Here is a 14,436-nt window from a genome sequence, read left to right on the forward strand (position 1 = left end):
TTCACTCTAAGATTTAGTATAGTTGAGGATTTCCTCAAGGGCAGCAACAAAGTATAAGGACTAAGACCAGCAGAGCGCACAGAGCCTAAAACCAGGAGAGCAAGCAGCCAAAAGGTAATTACAAACACAGGCACAAATGTCAGCTGTGTCATAAAATAGAATGTAAACACATAAGAGGAGATAATAAAGTAGATAAACTATAAACAGAAATCACAAAGATACACAGTATGTGAGATAGAAGCAGACAAAGGCAACCTTAAGAAGGCAATGATCAAAGGAAACAATTAGAAGTAGAAAGGTTAACAGAAAGTGAGGAACTTGCCGCTATCTGCACGATTTAACCAACAAGACAGCTTCCTGACCTTGAAAATAAATGAGAGGAATTCTTCAAATATGAATACATATAACCTAAATTCCCTCTAGTACACAATTTACTGCTGTTGCTCTGGCTCAGCACAAAAAGTAAACACTTTATGCATTTTTAAACTTTGGTTTCTGACCTTTTTTTGGGCAAACAATCTTAAGCACAAAATTCAAGGTACATATCATATGTGATGCCTGAGCCCATCTACAAGGCCTGTCCAGTCTTTGCAAAGGCCACCAGAGCAGATGCTTTCTACCTGATTATGCTGAAAGAATTTAAGCAGTAGCATAAATGAATGAGGATCAGTGGTTCATATATGAACCACAGCACACCTGCAATCCCAACAATACAGGAGGCTGAGGAAAGAGGATTCAATGTGGAGGCCACCCTGGGCAACTCAACAAGACCGTATCTTAAAATAAAAAATTACAAATGCTAGGACGGTAGCTCAGTAGAAAGTATCTCTAGTTTTAGTTCCTAGTACTGCAAAAATAAAAATAAGGTAAAAATAAAATGAAGAGGAAGGGAGGAAGGGAGGGAAAGGCAGGAAAGAAAGGAAGTCTATTGAACAGAAAAGCAAATATTCTTTAGAAAGTTCATTCCTTGTTTGTCCTGAGTGTAGGTAGACATTTTTTATAAGTAAAATAATAGCTGTACTACGTTATAAAAACACAGCAACTTCAATAGCTAAATCCAGACTAAAAAAGATACCAAAAAAACATCTAAATGAAAACTCTATCAGAATCTGCAAATACATATTATCCGAGGCTGGAAGATACAGTTGAGACTGCTATTCATCTTCCCTACCCCATAACAGAAATCATCTATCTCTCTTTGCACAATCAAACTTCACATTTATCAAGATGAGGAAATGATGCTTACAAAGAAATAGTTTGCCTCCAGTGCAAATAAAAAAACTAGAGATTTTTAAATTCTAGATGTATGCATTAATTCAGAGTAAAAACTAAAGACTACATAATGTAGACAAACACAAACAGTAAAATATATCAGCAGATGAAAGGTCCTTTAGTTTTATTTATATTCCCAAGTGAGCATTCTATAAATGATAAATATGGTAAGAGAACAAGTCAGAGCTGGAAAACTGCCTATGCCCCATACACTTGGGGAAATGAACTGCAATCCTCAAGGGGCTGTGAGTCACACCATACAGAACAAACTTGATTTTTCCAAAATATTCAGACACTCCCCCTGAGGTATCTTTAATTTCTTCTATATTGTCCTGTGCATTTTGTTGAAACTGCTAGTATAAAACTTGCATATCAAATGATAGGAAGCTTTAACTTCCTGCATATAAGTGTCTTAAGGGCAGGGGTATATATCACTCTGTAGTTTCATTATCTATCATAGCCCAGTGTACAACAGTCACCAGGTAACTAACTGATGGATTAATTAAAAGATTTTGCAGTTACCTTTGAGACATTGGTTTTAAACTTATCTTCCTAGCAGTATTTCACAGCATTAGCAAAGATATGTGTTATCTTTAGATTCTAGATAATGTTAACCACTAACTTATTCTTACATGCAATCCATATGCTGATAAGTTCACATTAGAATTTTAATGTTTTGTCCTGCATAATGGTGTGAGCTTGTAATCCCAGTACTTGGGAGGCTAAAACAGGAGGATCATAGGTTTGAGGTCAGCCTTGGCAAGTAGCGAAACGCTCATCAACCTAGGGAGAATCTGTTGCAAAGTTAGAATAAAACAACGCTGCCAGGCGTGGTGGCGCACGCTTCTAATCCCTGCGCTTAGGAGGCTGAGACAGGAGCATCGCACAGGTTCGAAGCCAGCCTCAGCTACTTAGTGAGGCTTTCAGCAACGTAGTGAGACCCTGTTTCCAAATAAAATATAAAAAAGGTCTGGGAGTATAGCCCGGAGGTAGAAAGCCTCTGGGTTCCACCCCCAGTACCACCAAAAAAAAAAAAAAAAAAGGAATAAAACAACACTGAGGGTGTATATTGGAGGTAGAATGGCCCAGGGTTTAATCCCCAGTATCACAAAAAATAATCATAATGATATTAATAATGTCTCTTGATGTCTGTTAGCATAATGGCTCTTTTTTACTGATTCGTTTTAAGGTTTGATATTTTTCTTGATCCATACTTGCCCATTAATTCTATTGATCCATGCCTCTGTAAAGGTAGTAGCCAAAACAGAGAGGAAGATAGATTTCCCCATCATTGTGGCATACACTAAGAATGTTCCTTAAAAAAATTCTGTCTGCATAACTAACAGTCTTCCTTTGGTTTTTGATTAAACTTAAGAATAATTTGAACTTGAAATCTTTAGTTAATAGTTATTTGGGAAAAGGCAGTGAGACTTTTCCCAAAAAATAGTAAATAAAGAAAATAAAGTAAATTTAAAAATAGTAAATAAAGATATGCCCATTCATTACTAGAAGACATATTTGGTCTTATACAAAATAAAACTTGTGGTGGTGCACGCTTATAATCCCAACACTTGGGAGGTTGAGACAGGAGGATCACACCCGTTTGAAGCCAGCCTCAGCTACTGAGTGAGGCTCTCAGCAACTTAGTAAAACCTTGTTTCCAAATAAAGTATAAAATAGGTCTGGGAGTATAGCCCAGAGGTAGAAAAACCCCTGGGTTCCACTTTCAATACTACAAAAAAAAATAAATAAAATAAAAAATATAATAAAATAAACTTCGGGGATTTTGAATAATTTATAGGTTAGAGAGGGGTGAAAAAAGTCAACTCAAGCAAATACACTTGGCAAAATTCAGAAAGGCATTTAAACTGATTTTTTTTTTCTAATAATTTGTCTAATCATTGTTCCGGAACAAATTTCAAAGTACAATGACTACAACTCAAGGAAATTCTTTCTCTGCTTTGAACATTCTAATGAACTTAAACTATTTACATAATGGGAAGATGTTCTTGACTTTTAAGTTTTAAAGGATCCTGGTTTCTCCTACTTTCTGACACATGGAAAAATGAGATTTAGCCAAATTTTAAAGATCTATTCTGTAATTGAACTAAACAAAACTGAAGAGACTTGTTTAAGGTAGAAAAGAATTTCATTGCCTTTACAGCAGCCCTAAGAATACAACTCCCCATTTTTGACTGCAGAAAACCCCACCTAAAGCCTGTCACAGCAACAGAGTAAAGCCTCGCTCCTCACGTGCTCTCAGCCTCATGCCTGAACCAATGCAGTAGATCCTCTAGGACAGGCCTGGTTCAGGGACATGTGGGACATTTTCCTCAAGAATTTCCCGATGGTCTTCCCATACCCTCCTAGAACTGCAGGGTGGCCCTAGACACTTCTCACATCCTCAGATCTTTCCCACTTCCTCACCTAAGATCAGATCCCCATAGAGTTTGACAATTTTCCACTCCTTCTCACCTTCCTTTCCAGATTCCATCACAGTAGTTTCCAATAGTTGCATACATTCTAAAACTCTCAACTTTTCAGAGGATCCAGACTTAACACAGATAATTCATAAATATTATAATTAAACTTAGCCAATTTTTAATTTTTTTATTGGTACACTGTATTCATATACCTTCATGGGATGCAAGATGGTGAAGACATACATGCACACATCACCCAATTAGCCCTTACACAGTTCCCACCCCATTCTCTCCCCCTCCCTCCTTCTCATGTTGGCTTAGTGATTGACATTGATATGTTTGTTAAAGTACATCATGTGTTTTCGGGCATGGTGGTGCACGCTTATAATTTCTGCACTCGTGAGTCAGACAGGAGGATCATGTAGGTTCGAAGCCAGCCACGCTGGCTTAAGAGACCCTGTTTCCAAAAATAAAAAAGTATAAAATAGGTCTGGGAATGTAGCCTGGAGGTAGAAGGGTTTCCAGGAACCCCAGTACAATAAATAAAATAAAATAAAATAAAATAAAATAAAATAAAATAAAATAAAATAAAATATACATCACGTGAATTAGAGAAACAACCAATTTTTAAGAATTTAATAAGCTGGGCATGGTGGTGCACACTAGTAATCCCAGCATTCAGAAGACAGATTGGAGGATTGTGCTTCCTGGGCAGCCTGAAGTCCTTATTGAGGCACTCTGCAACTTAGACCTTGTTTCAAAATAAAGAATAAAAAACATGGCAGGGGGTGTACTCAGAAGTCGAATGCCCCAGGGTTCCATCCCCAGACCCACAAAAACAAAAAAAGCAACAGCATGCTATCAATTTTTCTTATTCACTGTATTTTCATATGTTATGAAGAGACATGTGTGCATACTAGACATCTGAATAAGTTTGAAGAAGAATTTTCTTCTCGTAAAAGTTCCAGAGACACTAAAGATTTTGATCGTATTCCTGGCTTTTGCTTTTGAAAAATATATTCCAGAGTAGAGAAATATCTACCATAGAGATTCTGGATAAAGATATCAACTATCTACCTACCATCCTGTCCATGATTATATTAATATTTTAGCTTAAGAATGCTAAAGATATGACTGCACAAAAATGTGCATGTACTTAATTCCACTAAAATGTATGCTGAAAATGGTTCAAATGGACAATTTTGTTACATCTATTTCGTGACAATGAAAAAATTGAGAATAATGGCGATGTATTTCAACAAGAATAAATTCCAAGATGTGAGTTACTACAAAATATGACAAGAGCTCCAGAAAAGCATGGCCCAGTTAATCATCATGAAAAGTAAAGCCAACTAGCCGGGCGTGGTGGCGCACGCTTGTAATCCCCGCACTTGGGAGGCGGAGACAGGAGGATCGCGCAGGTTCGAAGTCAGCCGCGCTGGCTTAAGAGACCCTGTTTCCAAAAATAAAAAATAGGTCTGGGAGTGTAGCCCGGAGGTAGAAGGGCTTCCAGGAACCCCAGTACCACCAAAAAAAAAAAAAAAAAGTAAAGCCAACTAAACATCATGATCTAAAAAGCACAGTTTTTAGGAACATGGAGCCAGTTAAATAACAGAACTTCAGTATATCTTAAGTAAACAAGCTCAGAAAAACTAAAGATGCTGCATATTCACAATTAAATCTGGCAAAGGATTTGGCCTTCTGAGAAACAACCTCATCTACCTTATCCTATATTCATTTTACTCTCTGATAGAACTACTTCTTCTATTCCTCTTTAGATTGGAAAATGTGTTTTTCTTTTAGTCAATAACTAATGGAAGCTGCCAGGTGTGGTGGCACGCACTTGCAAGTCCAGCATTGGGAGGCAGAGACCGGAGGATCTCGGTTCACAGTCAGCCTCAGCTACTTAGGGAGGCCCTTGGCAACTCAGTGAGACTCTATTTCAAAAAAATAAAAAGACTAAAAAAATAAAACAGGGGGTGTAGCTCATAGGTGCAATGCCCCTGGGTTCCATTCCCAGTACCACAAAGAAAGAAAAGAAAAAACTAATGGAGAGAAAATGGTCTCATACCACATGAACCAGTATTAATGGGTGTTTCATTCTATTCAATCTTCATCCAAAGTACAATGAATATTCAGGAATAGGACTAGGAGGACCGACTGAAAGAGAAGTAATGAAGAAAGCAACTCAAGGAAAGAAGATGGTGTGTTCCGTCTCAAGATAATTCTCCCTGGGTCCCTCCCATTTCTACATGCATCATGGTAGTGGCACGCTTGTAATCCCCGCGCTTGGGAGGCTGAGACAGGAGGATCGCGCAGGTTCGAAGCCAGCCACGCGCGCTGGCTTAGGAGACCCTGTTTCCAAATAAAAATGTAAAAATAGGTCTGGGAGTGTAGTCCAGAAGTAGAAGGGCTTCCAGGAACCCCAGTACCACAAAAAAAAAAAAAAAGCATTTTGTATTAGATATTTATGGAGCAAATGACCTCAGAAGACAAAGAAAGTATTCTCCCTCTGAAGCAAAAGGCAGGCAAGCTCCTGGTCCTGTATAGAGAAGATAATGTCACCCTTTGCCAAAGAATAGGCAGAGCTTAAAATTCATTGTAAAAGGTTCAGCTACTACATGCTCAAAGTTCCTCTCCTACAGCCCAACCTGTCTTCCTGCAGAAGGCTCTGACCATTTAACTGTAACTTTACTAACAAGTCTGCCAGAATAGCAGAAGTGATCTACAGTTCCTGTTCCTCTCATGCTAAACATCTTATCTCTGGATATCTGCCCCATCCCAACCCCCTTAACCATAGATTAGTCTTTTTGTGGGGTGGGTGAACATCCAGCCAAGAAGAATAGGTTCGACTGTGGTCAAATTGACATTCCAAAAGGAAAGAGTAGACTCAATTATTTCCTCAACTAACAATCAAAAAGGTTATCAGCCAGCTGGAAGGCCATGCTGTAAGCCTCGTCTCCCTGTGGCCCTTTCAAAGTCCCAAATGAGGGGTCCCAACAACAATAAATATTTTCTTTGCCAAGAGTACGGCATACACTTTCAAGACTATACATCTCACATGGAAGACCAGCATTAACTAGTCACTCTTCAAAAACACTGTAACTTACACAGTATAGATGGTCATAACAGATGTTCAGGTGCTTAGTAAAACACTACTAGAATATCGGACAGCACTGAGGCCACATTGGAGATCACACAAAACTCAAGCTACCCTTGAGTTACTCTGGGGAACTTTCTGGAAAGAAAAATGACTCCTTGTGTGCACCCTACAGGAAGTCATTCCCACAATGAGAGGGACACAACTAGAAAAGATGCTCTTAAAATATGCTCCTGATTTTAGCTGGGCAGATCAATGATACTACTTTAGCCCTGTACAGGACTCAGGCCAGCTTCAATTGCTGGCCAGACTTGTTATAGATGAAATTCCTCCTTGCTGAAAAAGGGAAAGTTTGCACAATCACTAACATATCTGTTTGAATAATATCCCCAGCCAAAGGGAAAGATCAATTAAACATTTTAAGGAGAAAGCCAAAACTGGTATTCTAAGGTTGACTCTGGTCTTTTGATTTACAGGATTTGTTCCATGTGTGTTATCAAGGCCTGCAAGGCATGGCCTCATCCTGTTTACCAGGAGCCTTCACTAAATACTCCATGAGGTAAACTGAACAGATTTCATGAGCGCCTATACCAGATCAGTGAGAGTAACTGCTGCCCAGGATAGACAGATTTCATTTCCTAACGTCAAGGATTACTCCTTAAAAACCCTATTGTAACTGCCTTCTTCACAGCATGCTAGAGTGACATCATGGGTCTGATGATATAAGGCTAATTACCTTGGCTGTCACTATTGCTGTGGTCAATAAGTCCTTTTTTATTTTTGCCTTAGGAGGTCATGTCTGCTGACATCACCCATAAAACCATGGCAAACTGAGAGGCTAATGTACCAGGGTTAAGAACCCTCAGGACCTTGATGATCTTGACACTCCCAACCACAGGTCCAAGGGGACTGGGTCAGGGAGAAGCTATGGTGGAGGGGGAAAAAAGGTACAACATGCTACAAGCTTCAGGACATATACAAGGAGAAAGCCAAATGTACATCCCAAAACCCTAAGATTCCCACAGTTTAATTCCTTTCCTGAGAAAAATGTATTACAAGCTGGGTCTGCTGGTGCACACCTGTAATCCAGGTATTTGAGACTAAGAAAAAGAAGGATCGCAAATTAGAGGACAGCCTCAGCACTTGTAGTGAGCCTCAGCAACTTAGCAAGACCTTGTTTTCAGAACAAAAAAATTAAAAGGGTTGAGGGCATAGTTTGGAGATAGGCCTCTGGATTCAGTCCCCAGCACCATATAGAACGAACACACACACACACACACAAACACACACACACACACACACACTCCATTCAGTAAGTTTCCACAAACTGGCATCTAGATAATGCATGATGCCTAATAAAACATGGCTCTCATAAGAGATAAGATGTACACAGAAAGAAAAAGAAAAATAATTAAAGTGGCAACAACTGGAGATTGGGTAACCTACACTTACTCCAGCTGTGTTCTAAGGCAGAGCTGGCCAAGACAAAGGGACAGTCACACACATAAGACTGAACCCCGTGAAGGACGATTTAATTTTCTGAGACAGCTGTGCCAAAAGGTTGGCCTGTCCCTAGTGCCTCAGGTGCGGCCAGAGCACTGTTTGGAGTGGTCTTTCTACCAGAACACGGCTCGGTGTGCTGCGGCATTTCTTCCTCTGCATTACGTCTGGCTATCCATTATCCACACATGGTTCCCTGGGCCTTGCAGAAATCCTGTAAGGTACTCAATACCATTTTCTGCTTTAATGACCTAGAATGGATTAGGTTGCTTGCAGCTGAAAATCCCTGACATATTTGAGAAAAGAAACCAATGTATACTTATTTTATGTCCGATATTTATATTTATACTTTCTTTTCTGAAAATAAGACTCTCTAAGGACTGAGAATAACTTTAAATTATTTCAGGTGTGCAGTTTTTCATTTTCTTGCTATACTATACCAAGTGGGAGAAATATGCTCAATTCTATCATAATCATAGGCAGTCAAATTATTTTTGTTAGTATCAGACTATGAGAAGATAGCTATTTCCTTTAAAAACTATTTTGTTACAAATATACTTTGCAATAAAAACCCTCAATGTTCTTTATTTTACTATCTCCTATTCTCTCCAATTTAAATGCAAACAATTGGTTTCTATTTTCTTCAGCAAACAAGTTTTATTTGTAATCTGATGATTTGCTAGTATCACCCAGACTAGTACATTTTAATAAATGCAAATTAGATAGCTAATGGAATAAAATGGGCACTTAGAGCAATAGCTTTATTGGAAAACTGATAGCTAATTCTAAAATATACTGTACTTGTGGAAAATTCAGAAACACCTAAAAATTTTTTTAAATGTTGCTAAAGAATTACTTGATAATTTTAAAGAAAATAGAAAATGCATTATCAGTAATCCCCAGAAAAGGTAATTTTTTAAGGGGGCCCAAACTAGCTTTTCTGGAAAATGGTACCTTTTACTCTTAAGTTGGCTATCTGCTAGCTATTTCATACAAGAGGCTTAATAGCAATGAGAAGGCTTCAAAGAATAAAAGCCTATCACAAAAAAGACCAAACAAAGATGACACAAACTTAAAACATCCACCCATTGTCCAGTCTTCATCAACAGCATAGAAGTTAAACCTGAACACATCAGAAAAATGAAAGTAAATTTAAATGATGCTAACATGAACTCTCACTTATTATTGCAAAATAAGCTTTAAGAACTCTATCAAGAATTACATCTTAAAGCCGGGCGTGGTGGTGCACGCTTGTAATCCCCATGTTTGGGAGGCGGAGACAGGAGGATCGCACAGGTTCGAAGCCAGCCGTGCTGGCTTAAGAGACCCTGTTTCCAAATTTTAAAAAAGTATAAAATGGGTCTGGGAGTGTAGCCCAGAGGTAGAATGGTTTCCAGGAACCCCAGTACACACACACACACACACACACACACACACACACACACACACACACAGTATATTTTAGTATGGGACATGAAAAAATTACAGTATCATGAGCAAAATACAACTGCTTACAACTAAGCAAATTACTTTTCGAAAAGCCAGTTAGCTTCAAATATAATCAGTCACTTATAATTTGCAAAGTTTCTCAAGAACCGAATACATGATTTCTACAGCTATCAAAAGACAATGCCCCTGCTAGCAACCCCCACGGCCCCTCCAATATGCTCAATACCAAATAAAGCAAATAAGTAGTTAAAAAGTCATTTCCGCAAATGTTCAAAACAGCATTATTCATAACTGCCAAACACATGGAAATGACCCAAATATTTGTCAATTGACAACTGACACACAAAATGGATGACATCTTGTGTACCATATCCACACTACGGAATATTATGTGGCAAATGGTGCTGAAATATACACCTATACGCTCTCAATTAGAAAACTGCTTTGGTTCCACCACACCCTGACTACAATATAGTTTTCTGTTTATTTTTCCTTTCCCCCTCCTCTTATTGTACATAAAATAACTGATGTGTGTACACAAGCATATTGTTTTTTAAAATAAATGGCCAATGATTTGTCTTAACATCAAATGCAGATGTACGAGAAAAAATACTGGTTGTTCAAAAATATTCTTTCTCCATTGGTGGAATGCTCACTCTGCTCTTATTATAACAAAGATGAGTTATTTCAGTCACTGTTTTACAATGACAAAGATATAAAAATCCTTGTATACCTTATTTGATTGGAGAACTTTAATATTTTCCATTTATTAGTATAAAACCAAGGACAACTTTATAACTTTTTTACACATAGATGCTACATGTAGAATAATGTATTTTTCAGCAGGGATAAATTACTCTGTTGAAAAAAAAAAAGTCCTGGATAGTTTTCCCTTCAAATTAAGTATTCTGTTTAATTAAACTTCCTGTTTAAAAAAATAGTAATGCTGTAAAAGATTATATAGTACACAGAGTTTCGTTATATGGTAGTTACACATAAGCCTGCCATAAAACAATTACAAAACATACACGATACGTCACTTAAACATTTTATACACATGAAACCTACTTGCAGTTGAACTGAATTATGCCGAAGGCCTTCCACAATAGAAGAAAATCTATCAATTCTTCTTTCTTCTCCAGCTGAAGTCAAAGCTTCTAAAACTTCTTCAAGGCTATTGGAAATTTGGAAGCTATTAATTAAATTGCAAATAGTAAATAACACAAATGCCAAAAAACAAATGCTTCATCCTGCTAAAGGAGTCTGTATGCTAGGCAACCAATAACATTTTAGAAATGGCTTACTGAATGCATATCAAACAACAACCACTTTAAGCATGTAAGTTTTAATCCACTCATTCTCAACAATGCCCTGTAAGGACATTTACCAAGCATTTATATAAAGCTTACTATTTGTCAAGCACTATTTAAAGCACATTATAAGTATTAATTCATTTTATTTGATACATAAAATATATATATATATTTGTAGGATGTCATGCGACATTTCAACACATGTATACATTATATAATGTTTAAATCAGAGAATGCATATCTTGTCAAACGTCTCATTACTTTATGATGAAAACATTCAAAATCTTTTTGTAGGTTTTTTGAAATATACAGCATATTACCTAAAGTCAGTCTACCATGAATTTTAGTATACCTTATAAATGTATCAATTGGGTACCATTATTAATCCATAACACAGATTAGGAAAGTAAAGCTGAAAAAGGCTAAGCAACCTGTTAAAGGGCTTGCACCTGCTAAATGTTAGGGCGGGGATCTGAAACACACAGCCTGTTCAGTTACCATTAAAATTCTTCTAACCAATACGCTCTCTTACCTTTCAAGTAAGTGACAAAGATGGTCAAAATTATGTAGCAGTAAGGTATATTAAAATGTAAAATATAATTATTCAAAGCCTCTATTCCCTCCTCTTTTAAAGAACTGTGTGACTAGCTACTATAGATGATGCTCAATTTGTGGATGAAGGCATGGAGTCGTAAACGTTATCTTGACCTCCACTCTGAAGACAAGAAATAGTAAGTAGGGAAGAGAAAGAAAAAGATGGGAGAAAAATGAAGAAAGGAAGAGAGAAGGAACAAGGAGAGGGCAAAGGAATGGAAGGAAAAAAAGATAGAAAAAGGAAGAAGAGAGAAAGAAGTAGGGAGGTAATAAGGAAAGGATGAGGGGGAAAGAAAAAGACAAAGGGGAAAATTTAAGTATCATCTGTATCAACATGTACATACACAATAGATATCGACTCAGATTTGCACAATTTATACAGTCTTTAAATTGGGAAGCAAAGTACTGATGTCTGGCTTTCTAGGCCTGGGACTGCAGCTGGGTTTAGTTAAGCCTCTTCTGAGATACACACTATAGGCACATACTGGGGACAGAGCCAGGCGAGTGGTGCCTCTAAATTTCCAAGTAGGACTCAACTGAGTAGACTTAATCCCATGGGCTCCAATTCCACAGGGCTGATTTTCAAGTGAATACACGAGGTACCGTTTATAGGATCTGCCCCTTCTTATATGAGAAATATAAGAAGGTTGGACAATTCTTTTGGGTTTTCAATTAACACATTTTTTTACTTTTTGTAGAAGGCATTTTAAATGTTTCCTTATAATTAGAACACCAATTTTCTTTAAATAAGTTTTATACAATTATCTTTAATATGCATAATGACCTTTTAGTTGTAGCCCAAACAAATATAGTTAATAACTTTAAAGCTTGAGAACGTACTTCATGATCAAAGACATTATACCCTCAACCAATGAAGTACTGTTACATATATATCTTTCTCAATCTGCCTTACATGTAAAGTTTTTAAATATTAATTTTTCTTCAGTCTAGTACTATCTGGAAAAAATTCAAATAGGCAGAACCCATAGATATATTTTTTATTCTGCACATACAATTTTTATTTGGAATTTGAGTACAAAACAGTTTTTAAAATATGAAGTTTTTCAAAGAAACATTTTAGCCATAATTAATATCAATTAAGAGAATGATAACTCAAACACGTCTATTAGGTCAATAGGAATCTAAATCAACTGCTGAAATATAATTCAACATACATTTAAACTTTATATAGAACAGAAAACATTGAATGAGTCCAACTTTTTAAAATTTCTGTATAGCTAAAGCATAAAGTAGAGAAAACTCACATGCTTTCCTCGCCCACGATGCACACAGCAGAAAGGAGTTTAACAATATCTGTCATCATGCTGGGGTGCTTGGGATCCATGGCTTTGGCCAATAAGGAAAGACTCCTCTCTTCACTCATAATTCTTTCTAAGCCATACTATAATGTTTTGAAAATAAGAGTAAATGTTAGCACTTAGTTGAAAAAAATAGTCTAACAGAAATACAGTTACTCAAAAAATCTTATAATACAATCTATACACCTTACAAAGCCTGAAAATAGAAAGACTTCATATTACCCTAAAAAAAATTTATAAAAGTATTTGCTTTATGTCAAAAACTACGAAGTTCTACCAAATATCGAGAGCCAACAAGTAATATGGAATTTTTCCAACAGGAACATACCAAAAAAAAAAAAAAAATTGAAGCCGACTCTGCAGCTATAAGCAATTTTCTTGGGAAAGAAGGTTGGTAAAAAAACAAAATAAGAGCTGCAAACACAAGTAAACACGCAAACACTGCCAAGGAGAAATATAATGGAAACCACACTAATTATGTCTCATTTTTTAAAGCAATAAGTAAAACTGATAAAATTCACTAATGTGTATAACATTCTACTGGTGAGATATTTCACTTTTTTCTTCCTAAGAATTTGAAATCCAGGTATAGTTTACACTTACAGTACATCTCAATTCATATTTGACACATTTCCAGTGCTTTTAAGCACTGGAAATTTTGTCACCATATTACAGTGTGGGCTTAGATAGGAAAACTTAGTTCAGACACAGGTAAAGGTGAAAGACGATATGGGAAGATACTGTGAACACACTGCCATCATGAACATATGTACTCTAATCAAAATATTTATCATCAAGGAAGACAATGCAGTTGTAAACACATAAATAACAGATTGCTCTGGAATAAGGATAAAATTTGCTTGTTACATCCAGATGTTACATCCATTTAGAAGATAACAAGTTATATTGATGACAGTGTTTTCTGTAAGCCTACTTACAACCTATAGAAATGTCAAAATGCGAAGAACAGAGCAGTGAAAAGATATTATTTACCCATCATGCATTTCAAAGTATTCTTCTAAAGAACAGAAAACGGTTGATCAGTGATTGCTAAGTGATAAAGCCTTAACACTGATTATAAACCTATCATCAATGACTCAAAATTAGCACTACATATAAGCACTAAAGCTAAATTATAAAAAGCTTCAACCCAAATGTTTGTCATAAAAGTCTACTTTTAACTTTCTAATCTTACATGTGACATATATAAAAGACCCTTTACACTGTCCTGAAATGTTGCATTTATTTGAAACCACTAAGGAACAGAGGTGCAAAGGAGAAAGTAGAAACAAATGGGCCAAGGGTCCTACAAAAGAAATTTAGCAAAGATTTATCATCCCAATGATGGGGACAGGTTTACAGAGACAGCTAAGCCAGCCAAGGAATGCTCTCTTCTGCAATGCCCTGGGCTGTTTGGCAAATGAAATCAGAAAATTAACAGGCAAGACACAGGGCCAGAAACGTTG

The 14,436-nt window shown here is 36.8% G+C and overlaps 1 protein-coding gene across 4 annotated transcripts in view; it reads right to left on the reverse strand.

The window, feature by feature from the left end:
- Positions 1-14,436, reverse strand: part of DIAPH3 (diaphanous related formin 3) — a gene marked incomplete at both ends in the record, with an annotated part of 500,946 nt that overhangs the window by 353,601 nt on the left and 132,909 nt on the right. For all 4 annotated transcript variants that reach the window (XM_080719970.1, XM_080719969.1, XM_080719968.1 and 1 more), the window contains 2 exons: positions 10,813-10,918; positions 12,917-13,053. In XM_080719970.1, coding sequence (XP_080576096.1) covers positions 10,813-10,918; positions 12,917-13,053 — 243 coding nt within the window. The remainder of the gene's footprint in view (positions 1-10,812; positions 10,919-12,916; positions 13,054-14,436) is intronic.

The sequence above is a fragment of the Muscardinus avellanarius genome (assembly GCF_963383645.1).
Source record: "Muscardinus avellanarius genome assembly, chromosome: 2".
Lineage (NCBI taxonomy): Eukaryota > Metazoa > Chordata > Mammalia > Rodentia > Gliridae > Muscardinus > Muscardinus avellanarius.